The 22,761-nt window shown below is 53.3% G+C and overlaps 1 protein-coding gene and 1 long non-coding RNA gene across 9 annotated transcripts in view; one reads left to right on the forward strand and one right to left on the reverse strand.

Annotated features, from left to right (window-relative positions):
• Window positions 1-22,761, reverse strand: part of ZNF710 (zinc finger protein 710) — a 67,874-nt gene that overhangs the window by 19,232 nt on the left and 25,881 nt on the right. Inside the window, exon 1 of one of the 8 annotated variants that reach the window (XM_022563972.3) lies at window positions 17,644-18,769. The exons of 4 other annotated variants lie outside the window; for them this stretch is intronic. Coding sequence is in view for 2 of the 4 variants with exons in the window: in XM_022563967.3 (XP_022419675.1) it covers window positions 274-347 (74 nt within the window). In the remaining 2 variants the exon portion in view is untranslated. Of the gene's footprint in view, window positions 1-273; window positions 1,479-11,638; window positions 13,287-17,643; window positions 18,770-22,761 lie in introns of those variants that run through there. 3 more of the 8 variants (XM_022563973.3, XM_022563967.3, XM_089906796.1) reach the window with 3 other exon arrangements.
• LOC115803920 (uncharacterized) lies at window positions 742-11,947 on the forward strand. Its single transcript, XR_004024735.2, has 2 exons — window positions 742-1,285; window positions 11,214-11,947. It is a non-coding gene; the product is annotated as an uncharacterized LOC115803920 (long non-coding RNA).

Consider the following 22,761-nt stretch of genomic DNA (forward strand, 5'->3'; position numbering starts at 1 on the left):
ATGTATGGCTACTTCCTTTTCCAGAAAAGGAAACTGAGGCTCAGGGAGGGGAAGGGACTGGTCCAAGGTCGCACAGTGAAATGCTGGTAAAGCAGGTCTCCGCCCGGAAGCCCACCCTCAGCCACATGGCCTATAGGATGAAGTTTCTGTGCCTTAGCTGACTGCCCAAGGCTGTCCCCAGCCAAGCTCTACCTGACCCTCCTTTAAGCCTTCCTGTCCCTCTGCATCACACACACACACACAAACACAGACATACATGGAGCTGTTTCCTACCTCGGGGCCTTTGCACAGCCTGACTCCCCTGCCAGGACTTGCCCTTCCCTTGCACTGGGTGAATATCCCTTCATCTTTTCCGAGTCAGTGCAGGCACTGCCTCTCGGGAGATATTCCTTAGCCAGGGGCAGGGCGAGGAGGGCCTCTTCCACAGCCTGAGAACATCAAGTTAATTTTACATGTGGCTAGGCTGGGTGCCCAGTTGTTTGGCCAAACGCTAATCTCTTGATAGATGTTGCTGTGAGCCACACAGCAACACATCTACAATCTGTTGACTTTAGCAGATTACCCTCCTTATTGTGGGCAGGTCTTATCTAATCAGTTGAAGTTTTCAGAGAAAAACGGAAGTTTCCCAGAGAAGAAGGAATTCTGCTTCAAGACTGTTATCACAGAAATCCTGCCTGGGTCTCCAGCCTGCCAGCCTGCCCTGCAGATTTTGGACTTGCCAGCCTCCACAATCGTGTGAGCCAATTCCTTAAAATAAATCTCTCTGTGTGTGTATATATCCTGCTGGTTCTGTTTCTCTAGAGAACGCTGATAAAATCATGTTGATTCATAGTTGTATCTGTTTATGGGCCATCTCCCCCCCAAGACATCCACCCCAGAGGATGGTGACTGCAGGGAGGGGCAGAGAGGGCCCAGCAGGGGAGTGTCCGGAGAGAAAGATGCCAGGGCAGGGAAAGGGGAAGGGAGGAAGCCTAGTCGTCGAGGACCCGGAACGAGTGAATGAATGAATGAATGAATGAGACTGAGGGGAAATCCTTGCCTCCTTGCAGAAGAGTTCTACAAATGCTGGGTTCTTCCCCACGCCCTGACCCATCTCACCTCCAGGACAGTCCCGCCTCCTCCCTGGGGTGGCCTCCAGGCTGCGCAGAGAAGGCCCAGGAGCACTGAGGTCCCTCCAGCCCTATGACAGCGAGGACTGTTCTGAAAGCGCTTCCCCTCCTGCTCTCCCAGGCCTGGGGCACCGAGACCCATCCTGGGAGCCACACCTCTGCCTCTACAAGCTGAGGTGAGCTGGGCTGAGGCACTCCTGGCTGCCACAGAGCGGCCACTGTGTGAGGGCCCCTCCTCCAGGGAGGTCACAGGGACCCCTAAACCCTAGGAACGGAGGGATGGAGTCCCCATGGCGAAAGGCACAATCTTGGCCGCTGTATTCATGAGACCTCACAATTCAAACTCCTCCAAGGGCAGAGACACTGGCTCCACAGGGTCCAACTGGCATTGTTTGATGAGAGCACCAGTGTCCGTGCCTCACCCCAGGCCAGTTAAACCAGAATCTCTGGGTCTGGAGCCTGGACATCGTATTTCCCCCAAACAACCCCAATTTATTCTGATTCTCGAAATTAATTGGTAAGAGCTGACAAGCACTCTCACGTGACCTGGCCTTGAAGGCCAAGCAGGTTCCTCTCTTGGAAACGCGGCTATGCACCAAGCCTTACACTCTCAACCAAAGACTACGTGAAGGCATGCCGTGAGGTGGAGTCGGGACCAGGGGACAGAGACCCTAAGCAAGCCGGGCCGAGGAGGAGGGAGCAAGTGTGTCCAGAGAAGCAAGCCTGTGGGCTCCTGGGGAGCCCTGGTCCCTGGATGGGGCCAGCCCCTGCTGCCGGCCTGGGGAACCCTCGCTGACCCCTGTGTCCTGAGGAAAACTGAGTGGGTCCCTGACCCTTGTAGAAATGAGCCCAGACTAGCAGGGCATCTGCCACACTAACTGCTGGGGGCAAACGCTGAGCTTCCCGCAGAGCCGCACACTGAGCACATGTCCACTTCCCGTGGATGCGGGTAAAGGAGTGATGTGATGCCTCTCATTTGAAGTTGCCAGGTACCCAGAAGCCGTGGGCCCTGGGTCCTCCTGCCTGACCCCTCACTTGTCACAAAGGAGGAAAGCTGGGCTCTCCCACAGCAGGACAGTGGCCTCACTGAAGGTCCTTTGCCCAGGCCACTTTGGCTGTGTACCCTCGAGGTTGGTCTTAGAATCTTCATCAGCAGGGCTGGAAGGAACTTTGGGGACCCTCCTGTGCAATGCTGTCATTTTACAGATGTGGAAACTGAGGCCCCCAAGGCTCCCAGCCCACAATGGGGACCAAACTGAGAGCTCTTGATTCCCGGTGCATTTCCATCCATCCATCCACGTCAAACATGGCAGCCACCCCACATACTTGGGCTCCCCTACCAGGCTGTTGGCCTGCATCAAGTCCAGACACGTTACCAAAGACCTGTAAGAACTTGCTTGATTGGCCCCTGCTTATGTGGCAACTTCACAGCACTTTGCTTGTCCCCTTACTCATCACCCTCCAGCCACGTGGGCTTTCCTCATTTTCTATAACAGACTTTCCTGCATGAGGCCTTTTCACATGCTGTTCCCCATGCCTAGAATGCTGTTCCTTGTCCCTCATCCTTCAGCTTTCAATCAGGCATCACTTGCTCAGGAACCTTCCCTGACGCCCCTCTCCCCAACCAGGTCTGGACCCCCAAGTTCTAAGCAGTTATAAGGTTAATACTTTTCCTTCCTGGGCTTTATCACAATTTTTAATGACAGATTTGATTGTATAAGTACTCGCTCAATGTCTGGTGTCCCCATTAGATCACAGATTCTACAAGAGGACAGAGAACTCGTCCGTGTGCTCACAGTGCATTCCTAGCAGAGTGCACGTACAGAATGAATTGTTGCCCTTTTGAGAATATCCATATTCAAGTGCAAAGAAAAAAGAGGCCCCTTGCCGAGCCCCAGGTGGAAATCCCCAAGTCTGTACTTCCTTTCCCTGAACTTCAGGACTAGTCCCTGTTCCCAGGGGAAAGGACAGCAGGTCTCATGTTTCTGGAAGGCTCTGTGTCTCTTCTCCAATTCCAGAAGCAAAAAGCACATCTATCCTCCAAACAAGTACACTCTGCTGGACCCAAAGATCACCAGCTTAATGTTAACAGGGAAAAACAAATAAAACTTGGGCTCACAAGTTCACAGACAAAGATAAGAACCACAAATGAAGGAACAACGGGAGCATTTATTGGGCTTGAACTTTGTCAGGCCCACGTGCAATTTCTAGGCTTCTAGGCAGCCCTCTGGGGTTGGGAGTACCATTTCCGTTTTACGGTTGTGGAAACTGAGGCTTAAAGAGTGGCAGTCCCTGACAGGTAGGGTAGAGAAGACCCCAGCTGGGTCAGCCCCGGGGGACCCAGGCCCAGCTCTCTCCACCCTACCACCTTTGGGCGAGGATGAGTTTTCTGGGTCCGGTCTTATTCCCTTGCCAACCTCAGTTTCTCCACACCGGGGCCTGATTCAGACCTGGAAGCCCCTCATGGCTTCCCTTCCTCCTCCCTGAGCCTTGTCTCAGGCCCCGCCCGCACTGAGCTCTCAGCCCTCTCCATCCTGTCTTCCTCTCCCTCCTTCCGTTTCCGTGGCAACCCCATCCTCCGCTCTGCCACTCGGTCCTGCATTCCCATCTCTTTCTTTCCTCTTTCATCTCTCCCCTCATCGCAGTGTATAGTCCAAATCCCTCCCTGTCCTTTGCTTCTGGTCTCTAGTCCCTTTTACTCGCCTTTTATCTCTTTCAATGTTCTCTTGTCATCTCAGGGCGACATTTATTTATCTCTTTGCTTAAAAAAAAGAAAGAAAGAAAGGAGAAAAAAAGAAACCCCATTTCATCAGCCCGAGCCTTCTTTCTCTTGGGTTCTCTCCAAGGGCTAGACTCAGACAGATCCCAGAATGGACCCCCTGCCTTGCCACCATGCAGGCCCTCTACTGACCTCACTTACCGCAGGGAGGAAGGAAACACAGATGGGAGGTGTCCAGGGGGCAAGGGCTCATTGGGGGAAGGCACCCTAAGGGGCTTGGCCCTGCTCCTCTGAGGCCAGGCTAGGGGAGGTGCCAGAGGCCCCCTCAGGAGAGAACAAGGCCGGACCTAGACCCAGGGCTAAGTGGGGGCCCAGCATCCCTCTGCAGGAATTCACTGCAGTTCAGGGAAAGTCCACGCATACACTGCCCCATGCCCCATACCTCCTCCAGGCTCCACCCTGCCTTGTGTGAATGCGTGAATGGGACACAGGGCCTGGCCCAAGGCTGGGGCACACAGCAATGCTCAAGGTACCCAGCTCTCCTCACTCCAAACAGGATAGTGAGATTCACACCCATTCTTCAAAATTCACTCTTTCGCTGTGATCCTAAACGGCCTCTGAGAAAAGGAAGCACCCACATGTGGGCTGTCTGACCCATGTGTCTGTCTCCACTGTTTAAGGCAGGAGGAAGGGTTGTCAGTTTTTTCTAACTTCTTTTTAGCCATCGTTAACTGAGCTTATACTAATGAACAGGCACACGATCCAGGCCATCCCAGGGAGATGAGCATTTTAATTTTCATTTTACAGATGAGCAAACTGGGGCTTGGAAAAGCTGTTACTTGTCCAAGTCACAGAGCCAATAGGAGGTAAAGGTGGGATCTGAGCAGGTTAAAATCATGCTCTTCCCCTTTTACTTTCCTTCTTCCTGTGTTCCCCGGAGGGGAGGGTCACACCAATCCTGCGCCCAGCCTCCCCAGCCCCTGCCTTCTACATTTCTGTGTTTAATCTGGAGTGATCAGAAGTGACAAGAGAAACAGATTTACCACAGAAAACAAAGCAAGCCGATCGTGGCTGGGGCCCCAGTGTCTCAAAGCGACAGAGAAAACACAGGGGCTTGTGGAAAATGGTATCAAGTCCCCTGGGAAACCAAAACCACATGGAGAAGAAAGGGGCCCTGGACCTTCAGGAGCCCCACAGGCAGTGTGAGCGTCTGCTGGAGCTGTGATGTGTTGTTGACCAGGGGGGAAGTATCAGTGGCCGCTAAGTCCTGGGACCCAAAGGCCCCCCTGGAGTAGCCCCGGCCAGCCCCGTCAGGGGCGGCTGGCAAGGCCCGGCCCCAGGACGCAGCAAAGCCCAGGAACCCAGGCCTGCCAAGCCCAGGGAGGTGTCAATGACACGACAGCTCTGCTTCTCCCCTAAAGGGCTGGCTTAGCACCTCAGGAACTCTGGGAGCAGGGTCCGAGGAGGAAGAGATGGGAAGCAACAGAGGGGGAGGGGGAACGGGGAAGGACAGCCCCTCACGCCGCAAACAAACAGAGCGGAAAGGAACCCGGCTCTCGGTCTGGCAGGCCTGGCCGGCCTCCCCATCTTTGCCACATATGAGCTGGGCGGCCTTGGGCAAGTTCCTCAACCTCCCTGGGACTTGGTTTCCTTGCTGTAAGATGGGGACAGTGATATGAAAAGGATCCATCACATACTGAGCCCTTCCTTCTGGCCAGGCTTGTGCCTGATGAAATCATGTACAGAAAGCATGCCATCTTGATAACAAACCCACTTTACAGAGGAGGAAACCAAGGCATAGAGGAGTTGAGTGACTCATCCAAAGTCACCAGATACACGAGAGGAGTAAGTGGAGTTCAGGTTTCATTCTTGGGTCAACTTAAGTGCTCTTTCAGGTAAAGGAAATAAGGGAAATACAGGTATCCATGAGGAATAGGTTCCAGGACCCTAGTGGATACCAAAATCTGCAAATGTTCAAGTCCCTTATATAAACTGGTATAGTACAGTCAGCCCGACTGAGACGAGTTTGATAACAAGGCTGGTGCATAGTAAGGACTCAATTACTGGGAGCTGTTGCTATTGTTATCATTCCGTTCATCATCCACTCCCTGGGCCAGGCTGGTGCTGGCTGCTGGCGGGACACAAAGTTCCCTGCTCTCAGGGACCTCACATGTTGGTTAGAGAGACAAGACTAAGAACCATGAAACAGGACAGCAAGATATCAGAGAAGAAATAAGCACAAGATGCATGGGGTACCACAAAAGGACAGAGTAATCGCTTTTTTTTAAATTTAAGGGGTCAGGGACATTCTTGCATGTAAACCAGCACTTTGGGAGTCAACAGAGACTCAGAGCATGGGCAGCAGGGGTCCAGCCCCACCCCCTTACACACTGGTTTGGGTGAGCCTCAGTCCCCTCATCTGTAACACGGGATGATGGTCCCACTTCCCAGAGCTGAGCCCATTAGCCCAATGAGCATGTTCTGTGGTATGCAGTACACAAAGGTTGTGCGGAGGGGATGGGGAAGCCTAGAGATGGGAGAACCTGGCTGGGAAGCCCCCTCCCCCATCTGATGCAGCCAGAGATGAAGGGAAGGTAAAAACGCAGAAGAGCAGTGGGCCGAGAACAGCCGAGGAGTGTGGCCTGGCCTCTCCTCTCTCACAGCAGCCAGCGTGATTCATCCCCAGCCTCCATCCCAGCAGCGTCCCTGGCAGCGTCTGCCTCCTGAAGCTGATGCTGTAATCAACATTTATTTTGCAGTCACCCACACACCCAAGTCGAGTACGGATTTATGCCAGGAGAGGAGTAAAGAATGCCTCTCTCATTCACGTAATGCCTCCATGTATCTCCTGAGGGGAGGGACAGCTGGGGAAACATTTAGGCTGAGTGTACACACGCAGACATCAGACGCATACAGCTGTCCATGCAAGCTAACATCAGCGGCAAGCAGGAACACCGTGCAGCCCATTCTTTCCTTAGTCACCCAATGAACCACACTTTCACACAGTGAGATGTGGATCAGGACCCACATGATGGGTGGATGCCCGCGGTCTTGAGTACTTTGCAGTCCAGCCGGGAGGATGCATGTGGGGGCATGGGGCAGCCCATGATGCAGACATGAGATAAAAGGTTTAGGGGAGACTGCGGAGAGAAGGCAGGGGGAAGAGGACGGGGGCACCACAGACAGGCCCTGCTGGGGTCTGTACACTACCAGGAGCTAACAGGGAGGGGGAATCTCATCCGCAGGCTGGACGAGAGGTGGGAGGAGAACCGGAGGGCAGTGGGGCCTGGGAGGGCCTTGAGGGCAGGTCCCTCGAGGAGGGTGGGTCCACAGACATCAGAGGAGAAGGTGCTCAGGGTGGCCAGCTCAGCCCAGAGTGGGAACTGGTTTCCTCTTTGATCTGGATCATAAAGGATGACTCTGAGGCCCATTAGAAGACCTCACCTTGGGACTTCCCTGGCGATCCAATGGTTACGACTCCACGCTCCCAATGCAGGGGGCCGGGGTTCGATCCCTGATCAGGGATCCATGCCGCAACTAAGAGCCTGCACGCTGCAACTAAGACCCGGCACACTGCAGCCAAATATACACACACACATATATATATACATACAGAGAGAGAGAGAGAGAGAACTCACTTACAGAAGGCTGAGCTCTGGGCCATGCGTCCCCAGCCGCTAAAGTTCAAATGCATGTGGTGTGTGACCCAAAGGCCAAAATGATTTAAATGGAGGTGACCATTATAAAACAAGCTAATTGTCTGGCCATCGCTAGAGATGTTTGCGGTGGACTTGGAAGGTTTCCTCACCACTCCCCCTGTGGTGGGGACAGCCTGTGGGGTTGAGGGTCCTCAGGGCAGGCCGTGGAATGCAGGGTGGGGCCCCTTGGCTGAGGGCAGCAGGAAGGTCTGGAGTGAGCTAGGCCACTTCCTGGCTGTAAGTCCTTGAGCAAGTTGCTTCATCTCTCAGAGCCTCAGATTCCTCAACTGTAAAATGGGAATGACAGCTGCCTTTCCCACAGGATGGCCAAGATGATGTGAATGAAAGGACCTGGCACAGGTGCTGCCATTTGATAAATGGTAATTTTTCGCTCTTACCATTGCAACATATGTAAACACACAATGTGAATCACCTACGGCCCCGAAATATTTGATATTTTCTTACTGTCACTAAAAATATCTGTCATAAATCCCACAAAGGAGTGGTAAGTGCATGAACATTTGGAAAAAGCAGCGATTTTGAGGAAGAAAAAGTAACCAAATCAGGTGCAAGGGGAGACATGCTGGAATTGAACCCCGTCTCGAAGGAAGGTTCTAGCTCAAGTTTTTGGCCCACACAAGAACCCCTGGGTTGCCTGAGGGGGCCGTGAGAGTCCCTTGGGCCCCAGAACCCAGAGTGGAGCCGTGGAGAGGTGGGAAGACCTTTCCTGGGACACGTGGAGAAGCCTTCATCACAGATGCCAGATGTTTTCTCTTTCGTGAAATTTTGCAACTCAACGGGGTAGCTCAAAAGACCAAATTTCTAAGAGAATTACAAAACCCAACTCTCCTCACCAGAATGTAGTCTCTTTCTGGGATCACTGGGCACCTTCTCAGTCTCACCACTAATAGCTGGGATGACTCACCCTTAGCAAACAGAGCCCCGATAGGTCACAGGGTGAAGGGGAGATTCCGAGAATAAGACCCCTGTGCTGGCCTCAATTCCTTGAAACTAAAATGCCCAGGAAGCTTCTTGTGTGAAGACCATGCACGCTTACATGTGCACCGGCCAGGAGGCAGGCAAGGGTCAGGAACACTCAGGACCTCCTCTGAGAGGCTCAGTGGATTCCCTCCTCCGAACACCCCCAGATCTGAGTGTCAAAGTGCACAATGAAACAAGTTCTTCTGGGACCCAGAAACACAGGCTGGGCAGGGGAACGAGCACACCCACCTCCACGGGCAGAGCCCTCGACGGCTTACAAAGTCCTTTCCAGGCACAATGCCACTGGGTCCTCCTCACCTGGTCTGAGCAGCCAGCCGTATGGGCAGCACTTGTGTGGGCAGTGCTCTTATTCCCATTCGATAGGTGGCAAAATCCTGATGTTAGTGGACTGGCTGACGGTCCTGAGAGCTACAGTGCCAGCCTGTGCCGACTCTCAGTGCATTATCGAATAGCGACCACAGTCTGTGTGGTTGGTACTGGTACCACCCCCCTCATTCTACGTATAAGGAAACTGAGGCACGGAAAGGTTAAGAACGCCTTTATAACAGTGCGCTCCTTGTGACTGCTTCCACAGAGATAAGCAGCAGCATTTAGAAACTTTTACAGCAATTTGACGTTGCCATGGTATCTAGGCAAGGTTGATAAGTTATCAGTCTGCAAGGATTAGAAATAATAATAATAGTTTAAAAACAGGTTGAGAAGTACTGGTTTAGTGTCCAGACTCTGGAATCTGAAGGCTTGAGTTTGAATCCCACCTCTGCTACCTCCGATCATTGTGACTATTTCTCCTGACTAAAGGGGGAGTGGTGCTGACAGCACCTGCCTCACAAATGAAAATATTCAAAGCGCTTATAGCAGAACCTGGCAGCCTGTTTGCTACTATTATTAGCATTCGGAAACTTGCCTGGGGCCACAAAGAGACTTACTAGAAGAGCCAGCTCCTTGCCGCCAGGTCTTAAAGGGGGGATTGACCATCAGGCCCTCTGCCACCCTGGAATCGGGGGACTCAGGAAACATGTCTGTCTCCGAAGCCTGTTCACAAATACAGACCCTCTTGCTCCTGCCAGGAGCGAGCTGCCTTCACAGGCTCCCCTTTCATCTCTAGGCCAGGGTGCTGTGGTTGCCTTAATGGGGTGTAAGGAGATGTTCTTGTCCAAACTGGAAAAACCTGATGAGCAGCCAGGCCCGCCCTGGCAGGCTTGGGTTTGGCAGCAAGGTGTCTTAAGAGGCTGGCAGGGCCAGGGGGGCAGTGGTAGCACCCAGGGAGATGCTGCAAGGGATGGTGTCTGCTCGCTGGGTATCTCCATCCCTTCTCAGGAGTACAAATCCCTACATCCGTGGAGGCAGGATTTGCTACCTCCACCCACATAGCTCACCTGTCTCGGTCACCCAGACTCAGAGGGAGGACACAGCTTCTTCCCAGCCCTTTGGAGCCCCAGGCTGTCCTCCTCCCGAAGGGTATGTCATCCACTGAACTTGCACACAGTAGGTGCTCCACCCGTGTCCCCTGAATAAACCATCCCTCGGGGGGTTCAGATCCACCTCCCTGACGTTCTTCCTCCAATGAGCCTTCTCATTGTCCCCACCTGTCCTGCTCATGCCACCCTCTGTGCCTGGTGCTGACTTGTCCTTCTACCTTCCTCCACGGATGTGGCTGGGACCCTGCCCCAGTTTTGTTTGGGGGGGGTCCTGTGCCCTGAGTGGGTAGGGGATGGGGCCCTCCTTTTTGGGGGGGCTCTCCAATTACATAGCACTTGGCTGCTAAGGACAAATTCAATTGACACTTCAACAAACATTTATGAGGGACTTCCCTGGCAGTCCAGTGGTTAAGACTCTGCGCTTCCAACGCAGGGGGCACGAGTTTGATCCCTGGTTGGGGAACTAAGATCCCACATGCCGCGTGGTGCGGCCAAAAAAAAAAGAAAATATAAAACAAACATTTATGAAGCGCCTACTACGGGCCAGCTGTGCTGGGTGGGATGGAGATACAGGGCTTACCCTTGGGAGGTTCCCTTCAACCCAGACCTCAAGGCCTGGCAGCTTGTGCCAGGACACTCGGGCCTGGAGCCCAAGCTCCACCTCACCCAGGACACACACCCCAGGGCTCCTTCCCAGAGATCCCTGTGTCTCTCCAGGTGCCCTGGCACCGTCCTGGGGTCCCTGGGCAATTGTGAGCTAGACTGAGGTCCCTATGTCCCGGGGACCAGAGCTGTAGACTTGGCCCTTTGTCTTGTGTTCTGAAAGGGTGCAAAGGGACTTCCAGACCTGCAGGCTGAGGCCGTCCCTCCACAGGGAAGAAATAGGCCCCCAGACCTCACCCCTCTGTCCTCCAGGCCTGCCCCGGCCTCTCAGGCAGCCCTGCTCCTCTCATATGGCTTTCGATGTCTAGGTGCAGCCCCTGACACTCCCCAATTTCTTGCCTTCTCTCCACCTCCTGAGCGGGGGTCGGGTCCCCGTCCTCCATCGCCTCCTCCACCCCTGCTCTCTGTCTCCTCTACTGAAGCTAAACTGTCCTCTGGAAGGTGACAGGTGAGCCCTGCAAACAGAGGCTCTGATTTGGGTCTTCTCCCCGACAAGGCAACAGCTGCCTCCCCACCTTGGCTCCGGCCGGTCGCGCTGCCCTCTATCTCTGCCTCTCCTTTGCCTCCTTCATCAGGCCTTGGCCTCTGCTTTCTCGTCCTACAGGGGTTCCCTCGGAGAAAGCCTCTCCCCTGTGTTTCAACTCTCACCTCCGTGCTGATGCCACCAGACCCACGCCTCTACCTGGGCCCTGCAACGTTCCCTAGACGTCAGACCTTCAATCAGTCAGCACAACCCCAAGGATCACTCGGCTCCTTGGAGCCAGCCACTGCTGCCAGCTCCCTCCTCTCTGCTGTCCCAGTTTTCCAGCCTCCTCTCCAGGACTCCAGGGCCAGCCAAGGCAGGCCCGCTGTCTCCACAGCCGGGGCCATGCCAGACAACCATGAGGCCGCGTGTGAACCTGGCCTTCCTCCCCATGCTCAGCCCTGCCCCAGGGTCCCACGGTCTCCCTGAGCCCTCCCCCGGCCAGGAGGCCAGGCTCCCACAGAGGAGGGAGGTCTGGGGGCTCTTCATCCACCTCTGGTCCTCACCTTCACATCAAGGCCCGCCCTGGGGCCACGCAGAAAGGGAGCCCGTCCCCAGGGCTGTGTCGGCATCCTGCAGGCGGTGCCACCAGGTCTGTAGCCAACTGTCCTGGTGACCGATTCAGGAACTGCCTGACCTGTGATGAACAGCTTCCTCTGGTCTGATGGAGACCCTTCCCGAACAGCCTCCCCTCTCAAAGGAGGAGCCCAGAGTAAGCCGGTGTCGTGCATGGTGGTTCTTTTTTACACATTTAGAGCGCGGGGGAAAATGAAAACATCCACATTCTCCCTTCCTCAAATAAACCGACTTCCCTACTCATCCCGTCCCTTAGAAACAGAAGCACCATTCAAAAAGAAAAAGGAAAAAAGAATTTAAAAAAAAAGAGAGAGAAAAAAAGAGGCAAAAAGAAAAAAAAAGCAACTGAATAGAAAAAGAAGAAAAGGGACAAAAAAAGAGAAGGAGAAGAGAGCGGTCCCCGAGGGAGCTGGTGAGCGCTGAGAATGAAAGGCAGAAAAGTGAAGGGAAGGAAAGCAGAGATACAAAGGGGGAGAGAAAGACAGAAGCTTTGAAAGAAAGAATGTTCCAGCGTGAATACAGCATGCAGGGGAGAAGGGAGCGCTTGAAAAGGAGCAGCCAGACGCAGTGACCCCTCATTCACAGAAGGTGCCAATCACCGGGACAATGCAGACCCTTTTTTCTTTTCTCCTTCTCTCCTTTCTGGGGAGAGAGGGAGGGAGGGAGAGGCTGGGAACTGCAAGTTAATTCCTAAAAGTACAGAAAATAAATGCAGTTCCCCTGGAGAAGCATCAAAGGGCTGCTTTAAAGGCTTCCCCTGAAACTCACTACACCCACAAGAGAAGTGCTCCCTCTCGGGGAGCGGGGGGCACAGGCCGGCGGCCATCAGCTTTATTTCAGGGTCAGCCGCCCCTGCACTGTCCTGGCCGCCCCGCTGTGGCTCCTCCCACTGGGTCCCGGGTGAGCCAAGGCCGGGAGAGCCTCAGGCCGCGACACTGTGGGTGAAGCCTGGCCTCCGTGGGCAGCTTGGCCCTCTTGGTTCTCCTGCTCTAGTCTGAGAGTTTGAGAGCCCAGGTAGGAGGGCAAAGGAGGAGGGTCTGAGCGAGGCAGCTGTTCTGGCTGGAGGCCAGCCTGGGCTGTGTCCGCTCAGGAGGCACTGGATACCAGTGGAGGGAATGACATTTTGAATCGGCCCTGGGACGGGGTGTCCTCTCCTGGGACTGCTTCAAGGAAGCCCAGTGCCTGCTCAGGCCAGGCCGTGGTTCCAGGAGAGCGAGAGGGTGGTGGGTTCGTCCGCTTCACTGGCTGCCAACTGTTGGATCAGTGTCCTTACAAGGGAGGGGCCTCTGTGGGCACTGTGGGCACATCACAGATCAGCACTCTGCTGAGTTGGCCAAGACCCAAGGACTAAAACACATGTAGGTACACCGAACTATCTCAAGTCCCTCTTTCGAAACAGGCCTGGATCTGGACTCTGTCCTTCCCTCTTTCCTGCAGGCAGACATCGGTTATGACGGGGTGTCTACCACGTGTGGGGCCTGTGCTATGCTCTGGGGTAAGCAGTGCACAGGATGGTCCCTGCCCGCCTACGACCCTCAGTCTAGTGACCAAATGTCTTCCCAAATGTCCCTCTGAGATCGCAGGTGAGCGTCCCTGGCCCCTCTCTTTGTCTTCCCTTCTCTTGCTCTTCCTGTCTCTCAATACTCAGTGAGTCATGACAAAACCTGAAATGGGGTCACCTTTATGCAGAGGTTTCTTTTTCCTTCTGATCATCCAAACGCTGGATAATGAGAAATGCCTGGGAGCAGAGAGGCTGAGTGGAAGAAGACTGATTGGTTTATTGATTGATTGAGCGAGCCTCAACCTCACTCATCTATTGAGCAATCAGTCTGTGCAGAGCTCTGCGGCGTGGGCTGCGATTATAAAGCGACGAGGACCAATCCGAGGCCCTGAGATGCTTGAGGCCAACCTAGTGGGTGATGGGGGTGGGGTGCAGCACAGATCCGGGAATGAAAACCCTGCCTTTGCTAGCTTCACCTGGGAAAGGCTGTTGTTAAGTTGGAACAGGCCCAGAAGGGCCTCCAAACCCAAGAAAGGAAGCCAGGAGAAGGGGGCACACAGAAAATGCAAGGGAACTCAGGGCCAGAAAAGTCACGGAACCACCAGGAGCATATCATCACGCTTGCATTTCAATCCAACAAATGCGAATTCCACAAATATTTACTGAGCACCTGCTATGTGCCCACCAGCTCCTCGGCATTCCTAGGAAGACAGCAGTGAACAGGACCCAGCGGGGGGGAGGGGGGGCGGGGGAGGCCACAGGCAAGAAAACAGGCGATTGTATTTAGTGCACTAAGGTCTGTGTGACGGTGACAGCAGGGGGCTATGGGGGCCTAGTGGAGGAGCAGCCTACAGGAGGTGGCAGGCGGGGCAGCGGAGGGGGTGGGTGTGTCAGGGAAGCCTTTTCAGAGGAAGCTGCATGGAGTCTTTTTAATATACCAAAATGAACTAAATTTTCATTTGTTTTGAAGAAGCTTGAAAGAATTTCACTGGTGAAATACCCCAGTGTCCAGAAAACAAAAAAGAACCGATGAATGAACTAATAGATAAAATATCTGACAGATGTTTTCTCGATCTTTTGGTGTACTGGGAAGAATCAGACATAGAGAAAACCAAGCAGGTGAGGACAATAATGAATTCTTTTTAAAAAAGTAATAGCTCAGGGACTTCCCTGGTGGCGCAGTGGTTAGGAGTCCGCCTGCCAATGCAGGGGACATGGGTTCGAGCCCTGGTCCGGGAAGATCCCACATGCCACATGCCGCAGAGCAACTAAGCCTGTGCACCACAACTACTGAGCCCGCACGCCTAGAGCCCACGCTCCGCAACAAAGAGAAGCCACCGCAATGAGAAGCCTGCACACTGCAACAGAGTAGCCCCCGTTCGCCACAGCTAGAGAAAGCCCACGCACAGCAATGAAGACCTAATACAACCAAAAAAAAAAAAAAAAGTAATAGCTCAGTGCTAGGCTCAGCAGTGAACGATATTTATATTACGAATTTACCCCCAAATCATGATAGAACGATATTAGAAGGAAAGGCAGTAATATGGAGGCAATAGGTAACATCCAAAATTGGTAAATTGAGAAGCAGTAGAATAAACATTTTTTCAGAGTATAGAGGTGAATAACAGAAAGGAGAAACTAAAAGGAATTGAGAACAGTGAACCGGTCTGGAGGGCTGGAGTGGGGGGAGTGAGGTGGGCAGGGGGCCTGCTGCTTTATCCGTGTAAGCCCTTCAGTACTGTTTGACATAAAAAAAAGATGCATATGCATTACTTTGATAAAAGACAAAATTAAATGCAAGCAAACAAGCAAAAGAGGCTTGGCAAAGGAGTCACTGTTAAGTCAAATTGGGATCACTCTGAACTCCTTGGAGGACTCAGCCAAGAAACAGAAAGGGCACCGTGCTTATACGCTTATGAGAATAGAAACTGCTTTGAGAAAGAACAGAATTCAGTGGGCTCCTGCCCAAGATAACACAATTAGGGGGAACAGGACGGAGGGAAAAACTCTTGCGGAAAGAACCTGCAGAATACAGGCATGTGGCTTTAACAACAAGACCCATAGCACGAGGAACCCTTCCCTGGGGGACCAGGAGATCCAGAGACCAGGGTGCGGCTACCTAGCGCTCTCCTGCATGGGCCCAGATCCTCAGGGGGTGATTCATGCAGCCGAGTTGGGTGAAGGCAGCATGATCTACATACAGGGAGGGTGGTGGTTGAGCGCGCCAGCCTGAGCCCAGGGACCCTTCACTTCACCCCACCCCAGCCCGAGCTTACACTCAGCGTCATGGCCGCCGCACCCAAAGGGCCCTCGTGCTCTGGCACTCGCACACGTGTTCCTTGTTCCCACCAGCCACTCCTGCTGTATGTTACAGTCTTTTCCAAACCTTTTAAACTTGAAACATGTAACAGCCAACGCCCCACTTGTCCAGGGGTCTCCTCTCTGGGAACCTCAAATTACCCCAAGAATAGAGAATGCAGGGTATTATCCCCAAAAGCACAGAAAAGCTACAAGTAAATCTGAAGCGAGTGCCTCCAAGAGGGGCCTTTGGTGTCACAGTCACACTTCCCTCTCCATGGGACAGAGTCCCTCACTCACAGCCTTTGGACTCAGTTCTCACAAGCCTGTTTATCTGGCTTCCCGGACCACAGCAGACGCAAGTTGCAAATTAGAAGGAGCAGGGCAGTGGGAGGCATGCCACTGCTGCAGGCTGTAAGAACTGACAGCGAGGGTGCAGGATAAAAAATTCACCAAACGGCAGCCTGGGACCATTTGGGGTGGGGTTAGCAACACCTCAGAACACAGCTCAGGAACTAGACTCACATCCATGACTCAGAGTCATCAAGACAGGTGACAGGTATTCAGCATATTCAACAGTCTCAGTCTAGCACTCCGGGATGCGCGTGTTGGGTCCAGGGCTGAGGTTCGGTGACACCACCTTGTAACTTACCCAGTCCTGGGGCAAACACAACAAAGGCATCAACTCTGCCCAATCTCCCAGATGCCACTGCAGTGGTGGGTCAGCAGGGCTGGGTTCTGGTCCAGTTCTGCCAAAGCCACGCACCTGGGCACAAACTCAACCTCAGAATCCCATCTACTAAATGAAGAGAACGCCTTGCCCAATCAAGCTAGGCTTGCTGTGGGTCAAGTGAAATGCTCTTCATAGTCAACTGAAGCATTTTATGAATATAATGTCATGTTACTAAAGCCCCCTCTTTTTCTGGGTGGCTGGACAGGACATCCCATGACTCACACAGGGGTAGGGGACAAAGGAGTTACCCTCCACTGTACCTTCTGCCTTGGGACTTCTTTTAGACACAACGAAGCAATTATCAGGTGAGTTTCAAAACCATGCAGACTTATACTTGAATGTACTCAATCAGACAAAGTCAGAATCCATTCTACAAGGCCTGCCTGGACTCTTCAAAGCCAATGTCACACACGCACACACAAAACAGGACTGTTCTAGATTAAAAGAAGCTAAGAAAGCATAACCAAATGCAACACGTGAGCCTTCTTGGATCAGGAAAAGAACATAAAAAAGACATTTTTGGAGGACAACTGGGAAAATTTGCATAGGACTGTTTATTAGGTGATATTATTATTTTTTTAATTTATTTATTTTATTTATTTATTTTTGGCTGCATTGGGTCTTCGTAGATGCATGTGGGCTTTTCTCTAGTTGCGGTGGGTGGGGGCTACTCTTATTGTGTTGCGTGGGTTTCTCATCGTGGTGGCTTCTCTTGTTGCGGAGCACAGGCTCTGGGCACGTGGGCTTCAGTAGTTGTGGCTCACGGGCTCTAGAGCACAGGCTCAGTAGTTGTGGCGCAGGGGCTTAGTTGCTCCGCAGCATGTGGGATCTTTCCGGACCAGAGCTTGAACCCATTTCCCCTGAATTGGCAGGTGGATTCTTAACCACTGCGCCACCAGGGAAGCCCTAGGCAATATTATTGAATAAGGGTAATTTTTAAGGTAATTTTTCTTTCTCTCCTAAAAGATACCTGCTGAAGGATCTTTTCAGGGGTGAACCATCATGCTACCTATAACTCACTTTCATATGATTCAGCAAGACCATTTGAAAGAGAGATAAAAGATAAAACAAACATGGCAAAATGGTAACAATTGTGACCCTAGATGAAGGTTCTTAGCTTTTCTGTTAGGCTTGACATTTTCAAAGTAAAAAGTGATGAGGAAACAGACCATGCAGGCGAACTGTGACTGTTCTCTGCATTTGTTGGGCCGATCTTGGTTTGTCACCCAACCTGCCCGATGCAGAAAGTGATGTGCTAATGATGAAGAGATGAGCCACTGCAGTGCTTCCCAATCTGCACAGTTCATGCAGGAAAATATAATGGGGAAATATGCTGGCACTGTGCACCGGGGTACACAGCCCTGCGCTGCCCAGGTGCCTGAGGGCTAAGGGGAAATCAATACCTGGGCACGGCTTAGTGGCTCCAGCACTCAGCTCAGCATGTTGGCAGGCAAGCCAGGCCTGTGGGTCAAGAAGGGTAGACACTGTCAGGTCCTCACTTGCTTCTCTGCTTCCTCATCGAGTCGTCCCCTGGAGGAAGGGGGGACTTTTTCCCTCAAACCTATCTCCCTACGGGTCTGGAAACGCAACATCCAGATTGTAGTACTTTATGCCTGGGCCCATCACTCCCCAGATCCCGAGTTCTTTGCGGGCAGAAGACAAGGATGCAGACTGTGGGGATTATGAATGCCAAAGATGCTCTATCCGTTAGAACCACAGCACACCTGTTGGAGATCATTCTGACTGTAACGTTCTAGTTAGCCCTCACCTAGCCAGGTGGTGGCCTGAAACTCCTGGCTCTGCTGCCCAGGGGTGGTACTCACTGGTGATCAGGCCTCAGTTTCCCCTTCTGAAGGAGGTCCCTTCCAGCTGGCTCTCTAGGGGTCCCATATCTGCTTAGTGCTCCCTTAGTTCATCCTGGTCAGGGCTTAGAGCTGGGTGAACAAGACAGCCTTCCCATCAACGAAGAAAAATCCTAGAGCATTCCTGTGCTGGGCAAGTCTGGCAACTGCCTCCTGCCGCCTTCCCAAAGTGTTCATAAGCGATTCCTGGACTTGTGGCCCTGGGGGACAAACGCAAACACCCAGGATGGTCCACCTCCAGAGACTGGTAATTTTTAAAAGCCCCTCTGATGATCTAAATGTGACCAGGGTGGAGTCCATCTCCCAGGGGACCAGGTCCTCAGAACTGAGCCAGACTTTTAATTCAGTCCCGCTGCCCCTCCCCACCCCCAGCTGTTCCTGATGCCCACCTTCGGAAGTCTGCCATCCCTCTCCTTCTCCCCACCTTCTGAGACTTCTTGCATTCTTCAAGACACTTGTGGCTCAAGTGCCCCTTCAGAACCCCAGGCTGCCTGCCTCTCCGGAGGGCAAGGCCGTGAAGGCCACACATAGGATCTGGTGCCTTTCACAGGCATCGGGAAACCAGAGGGGCTTTTAGGAGAGGATATATCATGATCCGATGGCTGTTTTGAAAATCCTTCCGGTTACTGTGTGGAGAGGGTGAGGGAAGGCCAGGACAGTGTCCCACTGGGCTTATCTACTTAACCCCTTGTAGCACCCTGCCCCCCAGCCCCAGGCCTGCATGGAAGCGTGGAAGCTGCTGCCTTGGGAGCCATGGCCAGGTCTGTCCCCAGGGCTCACGCGTGTCACGAGGAAGAAAGGAGCAGGCTTTCTTTCCACTGTGACCAGTAGTGCTGATAGCTGACTGTGGGGTGGAGGCAGTGAGTGACGAATGCTAACAGTGAGAATTCATCCCAGGCTCCCAGTGGGCAGAGACCATCTGGACAGAACCAGAGGCCACTGAAGGGACGTCCCTCGTCCCTCGGTGGGGGAAGATGCTTGCTTGGACCACTCCAGAGAGAGGCTTTGGAAATCCAAGGAGCACTCTCCCTTTGCCCTTCAAAGGGACATTGAACTCAAATGGCACCAAATGAATGGGTGGAAAATGTTATACAGCAAACATGGGAAGGGTTTTCCCCCAGATAAAAGCCATGGAAGGAGGAAGAGAGAAATAGAGGTGGAGGGAGGGGGGAGGGCAGCAAGGATGGAGGGGAGGAGAGAAAGAAGAAGGAGGGATGGGAGGGAGGGAGGGAGGGTCTCAGAGCTTTCTCAGGTTACAGAGAAAGGGGGAAGCAGGGGCTGGAGGAACAGAAAAGAGAAGTTGAAGTGGGAGTCACTCCAACCCTTGAGAAGAGCTGCCCATGGGGCAGAGTGGGGACAGCGTGTCTCAGAACTCGCAGCTGGTTTGGATGTAAAGTCCCTCCTCTACCCAAGAGAAGCCTCACACAGAAGTTCACAAGGCTGGGCAACGCTGACCTCGGGGTGCCGTCCCATGGGGCCCCAGGCATCATGCTCTGCTGTGGCCGTCTAGGAATTCGTACTAATTCTCAAACAAGGGGCCCTCATTTCCATTTTGCACCAGGCCCTGTGCAAATTATGTAGCCAGTCCTGGCTGACCTTTCCAAAGGACGTTTTGCTACAAAGGCAGAAGCAGGAAGGCCGAGGGCCGGCTCTGGCTGCTCTCCCTGTTTGCTAACCAAATACTCGCCCGGCGTTGTTGACTCAGCCACCAGGTAATAGTAAGCACAGGGCTCCCCACCTCAGCCGAAGAGCCTGACTCCGGTGAAATGTGCGCGGGGCTGTGCCTGTGCGTGTGCTGTAAGTGTAAGCGTTCAAGAGGCTGAGAGGGGGACTTCCCTGGTGGTCCAGCAGTTAAGACTCCACACTCCCAATGCAGGGGGCCCGGGTTCGATCCCTGGTCAGGGAACTAGATCCCACACGCGTGCCGCAACGAAGATCCTGCGTGCCACAACTAAGACCCGGCGCAGCCAAATAAATAAATAAATATTTAAAAAAAAAAGAGATTGGGGCTTCCCTGATGGCACAGTGGTTGAGGGTCTGCCTGCCGATGCAGGGGACGTGGGTTCGTGCCCTGGTCCGGGAGGATCCCACATGCCGCGGAGCGGCTGGGCCCATGGGCCATGGCCGCTGAGCCTGCGTGTCTGGAGCCTGTTGCTCCACAGCGGAGAGGCCACAGCAGTGACAGCCCCGCGTACCGCAAAAAAAAGAAAAAGAGAGATTGTGAGTGTCTGCTACACACCAGGCACCAAGGGGTCCTGACCTCGGCACTGCGTGCAGAAAGCATGGCCCTGCTGAGGCTGACAGCCAGCCTGACAAAACCAGCCCAGTCCCGGGAGACCTGCTTTCCAGGTGGTTGGCGGCTGAGGAGGCATCAGGACCTCCTCGCCTCCGGATCCTCCACCGTGGCGGATGCCGTCTGGGGTGTTTGGGACCACGACTACGCCTTGTGCTGTGGCTCCCACATTATTCGAGAGACCACTGTAGGGTCACCAGGTCTCCAAGTGAAGTGCTGAGGCAGACCCAGCTCAACACCACGGCCAAGCCCAGGTCCCTCCCCTACTAGTGCTCGCCTTCTCTGCTGGTCCTTCACTCAAGGGCCAAGAAGCAGGCCAGGGACCCCCAAATCCCAACACTATACTGGCCTCTCTCCCTGCCAGCACCTCCTTTCTGAAGACCAAAGGCAGAGTCCCTGCAGGCTCCCCTCGCGCCAGCAGGGAAAACTTGGGGTCTGCTGCCCCAGCCTGGGGTTCTTCCCGAGGCCCCTGCCATCAGGCCTCCTCTCCTGAAGGGGCAGAGGACCCTAGCAGCATCATTTCCAAGGGCTTGTAGTTCACATCATCAAAACCTCTCAAGCCCAATCTGGAGGGTAACTTGGAAGGGGCTTAAGTCCCCGCAGGTGCCAGGTGTGCAAAGGAAACACACCTGCAGGCAAAACCAGAGGCAGCTGGACACCGGCACCCTGCCCACGGCCAGGACAAAGCCAGCCTCAGCAGGCCTGCAGGGTGTCCGGGCCAAGGGCAGGCAGGCCTCTCAGAAGGGGCCAGGAGAGCAAGCCGAGGAAGCAGGAGGCCAGGCCTGAGAGGGAGGGCCCGCCAGGAACCGAATTAATCAGCAGGAAACTGATGGTTATTTCCTGACAACTCCACCACCACCACCACCACCAAGAGCACAGAAAACACACACACAGGAATTCAGAAACAGGGAGGGCAGCTGGCAACTTCCTGGAGACCCACAATGCAGCCACTTTTTCAAATACCCTAGACAAAACAACACAGAGCACCCTCCCTTTCCCAAGTGCAGACGGTGTGCGGAGCCCCTCGTGTGTGTTATCTCATTTCTATCTTGCACGAAAACCTTTCCAGGAGGGACTGTCATTCCCCGTTTTCTGAACTCTGAGGTGCAGAGCAAAGGGAGAGGACCAAAGTCACAGCTAGTGGTGCCCGAGTTTCCAAGGCCAGGCTTGGCAGCACTCCGACGGCCACCCCTTAAGCCACCTCGCTCCACCACCCTGGACCAACCAATCTCTCCCCCAGGCTCCACGACCAGGGTTTACAGGAATCCTATGGCACGAGAGGAAGGGCTCAAAATAGAGGAGTCAGCTGGTGTGGCAGTGGACCCCCTTCTGCATGAACTGGCCTCTTGGGCTTTGGAGGGTGGGGGTGAGAAGTCTTCCGCCTCTCCCCCGACTCTTCTTCTGCTTTCCACTTCTTCAACTTAAGAGCACATCTTTTAACATAGCCAGCGCTTCTCAAACTCTCTGCATTGGAAGATCTGTTTTATTTTATTTACTTCTTTTTTTATTTATTACTTTGGGCTGTGTTGGGTCTTCGTTGCTGCACGCGGGGCTTTCTCTAGTTGCGGCGAGCGGGGGCTTCTCTTCGTTGCGGTGCACAGGCTTCGCATTGTGGTGGCTTCTCTTGCTGTGGAGCGCGGGCTCTAGAGTGAGGGGGCTTCAGTAGATGCGTCACATAGGCTCAGTAGTTGTGGCACGAGGGCTCAGTAGTTGTGGCTTGCGGGCTTAGTTGCTCCACGGCATGTGGGATCTTCCCGGACCAGGGCTCAAACCCATGTCCCCTGCATTGGCAGGCGGATTCTTAACCACTGCACCACCAGGGAAGCCTTGGAAGATCGGTTTTATTTGAATCCCTGGAAAGACTAACAGGCAGCTCCTGGTCCCTCGACCTGTCACATGAAGTCAGTGATGCCCACCCTGGTCCACACCCTGATCAAGATGGAGCTGCTGATCACCCACCTGGATGTCGTCATGGCAACATTAAACTATAAAAGTTTCTAAGCCTCATTCTCAATTTCTCTTGGCTGGCTAGCATTGGTCCACGGCCCATCCTTCTGTGTGGTGCTGGCCTAAGAATGTATGACAGTGTTTATAAATTCAAAATTTTTTAATGCAGAGGTGTATCTTTCCTCTTAGATGAAAATTCTACCCATGGGTAAGAGAGCCTCAAATTTGCCCTTTCTTAATATTTCAAACATGCGCTCTTAATCTCCACTGTTTGGGGGTGTTTGATTTTCCACAGTCATCTCTCCTGCCTCTCCTCTCTCTTAAAAATGGAAAATAATACATTTAAGTTCCTTAAGTGTTCTTGGAATTTACATTCAACAACACGTGACCTGCTGAGTTCCATGAAGCTGAGGTGTGAA

Source organism: Delphinapterus leucas, chromosome 2 (assembly GCF_059928025.1).
Source record: "Delphinapterus leucas isolate spDelLeu-1000000601 "Yukka" chromosome 2, BTC_Dleu_Yukka2, whole genome shotgun sequence".
NCBI classification, from domain to species: domain Eukaryota; kingdom Metazoa; phylum Chordata; class Mammalia; order Artiodactyla; family Monodontidae; genus Delphinapterus; species Delphinapterus leucas.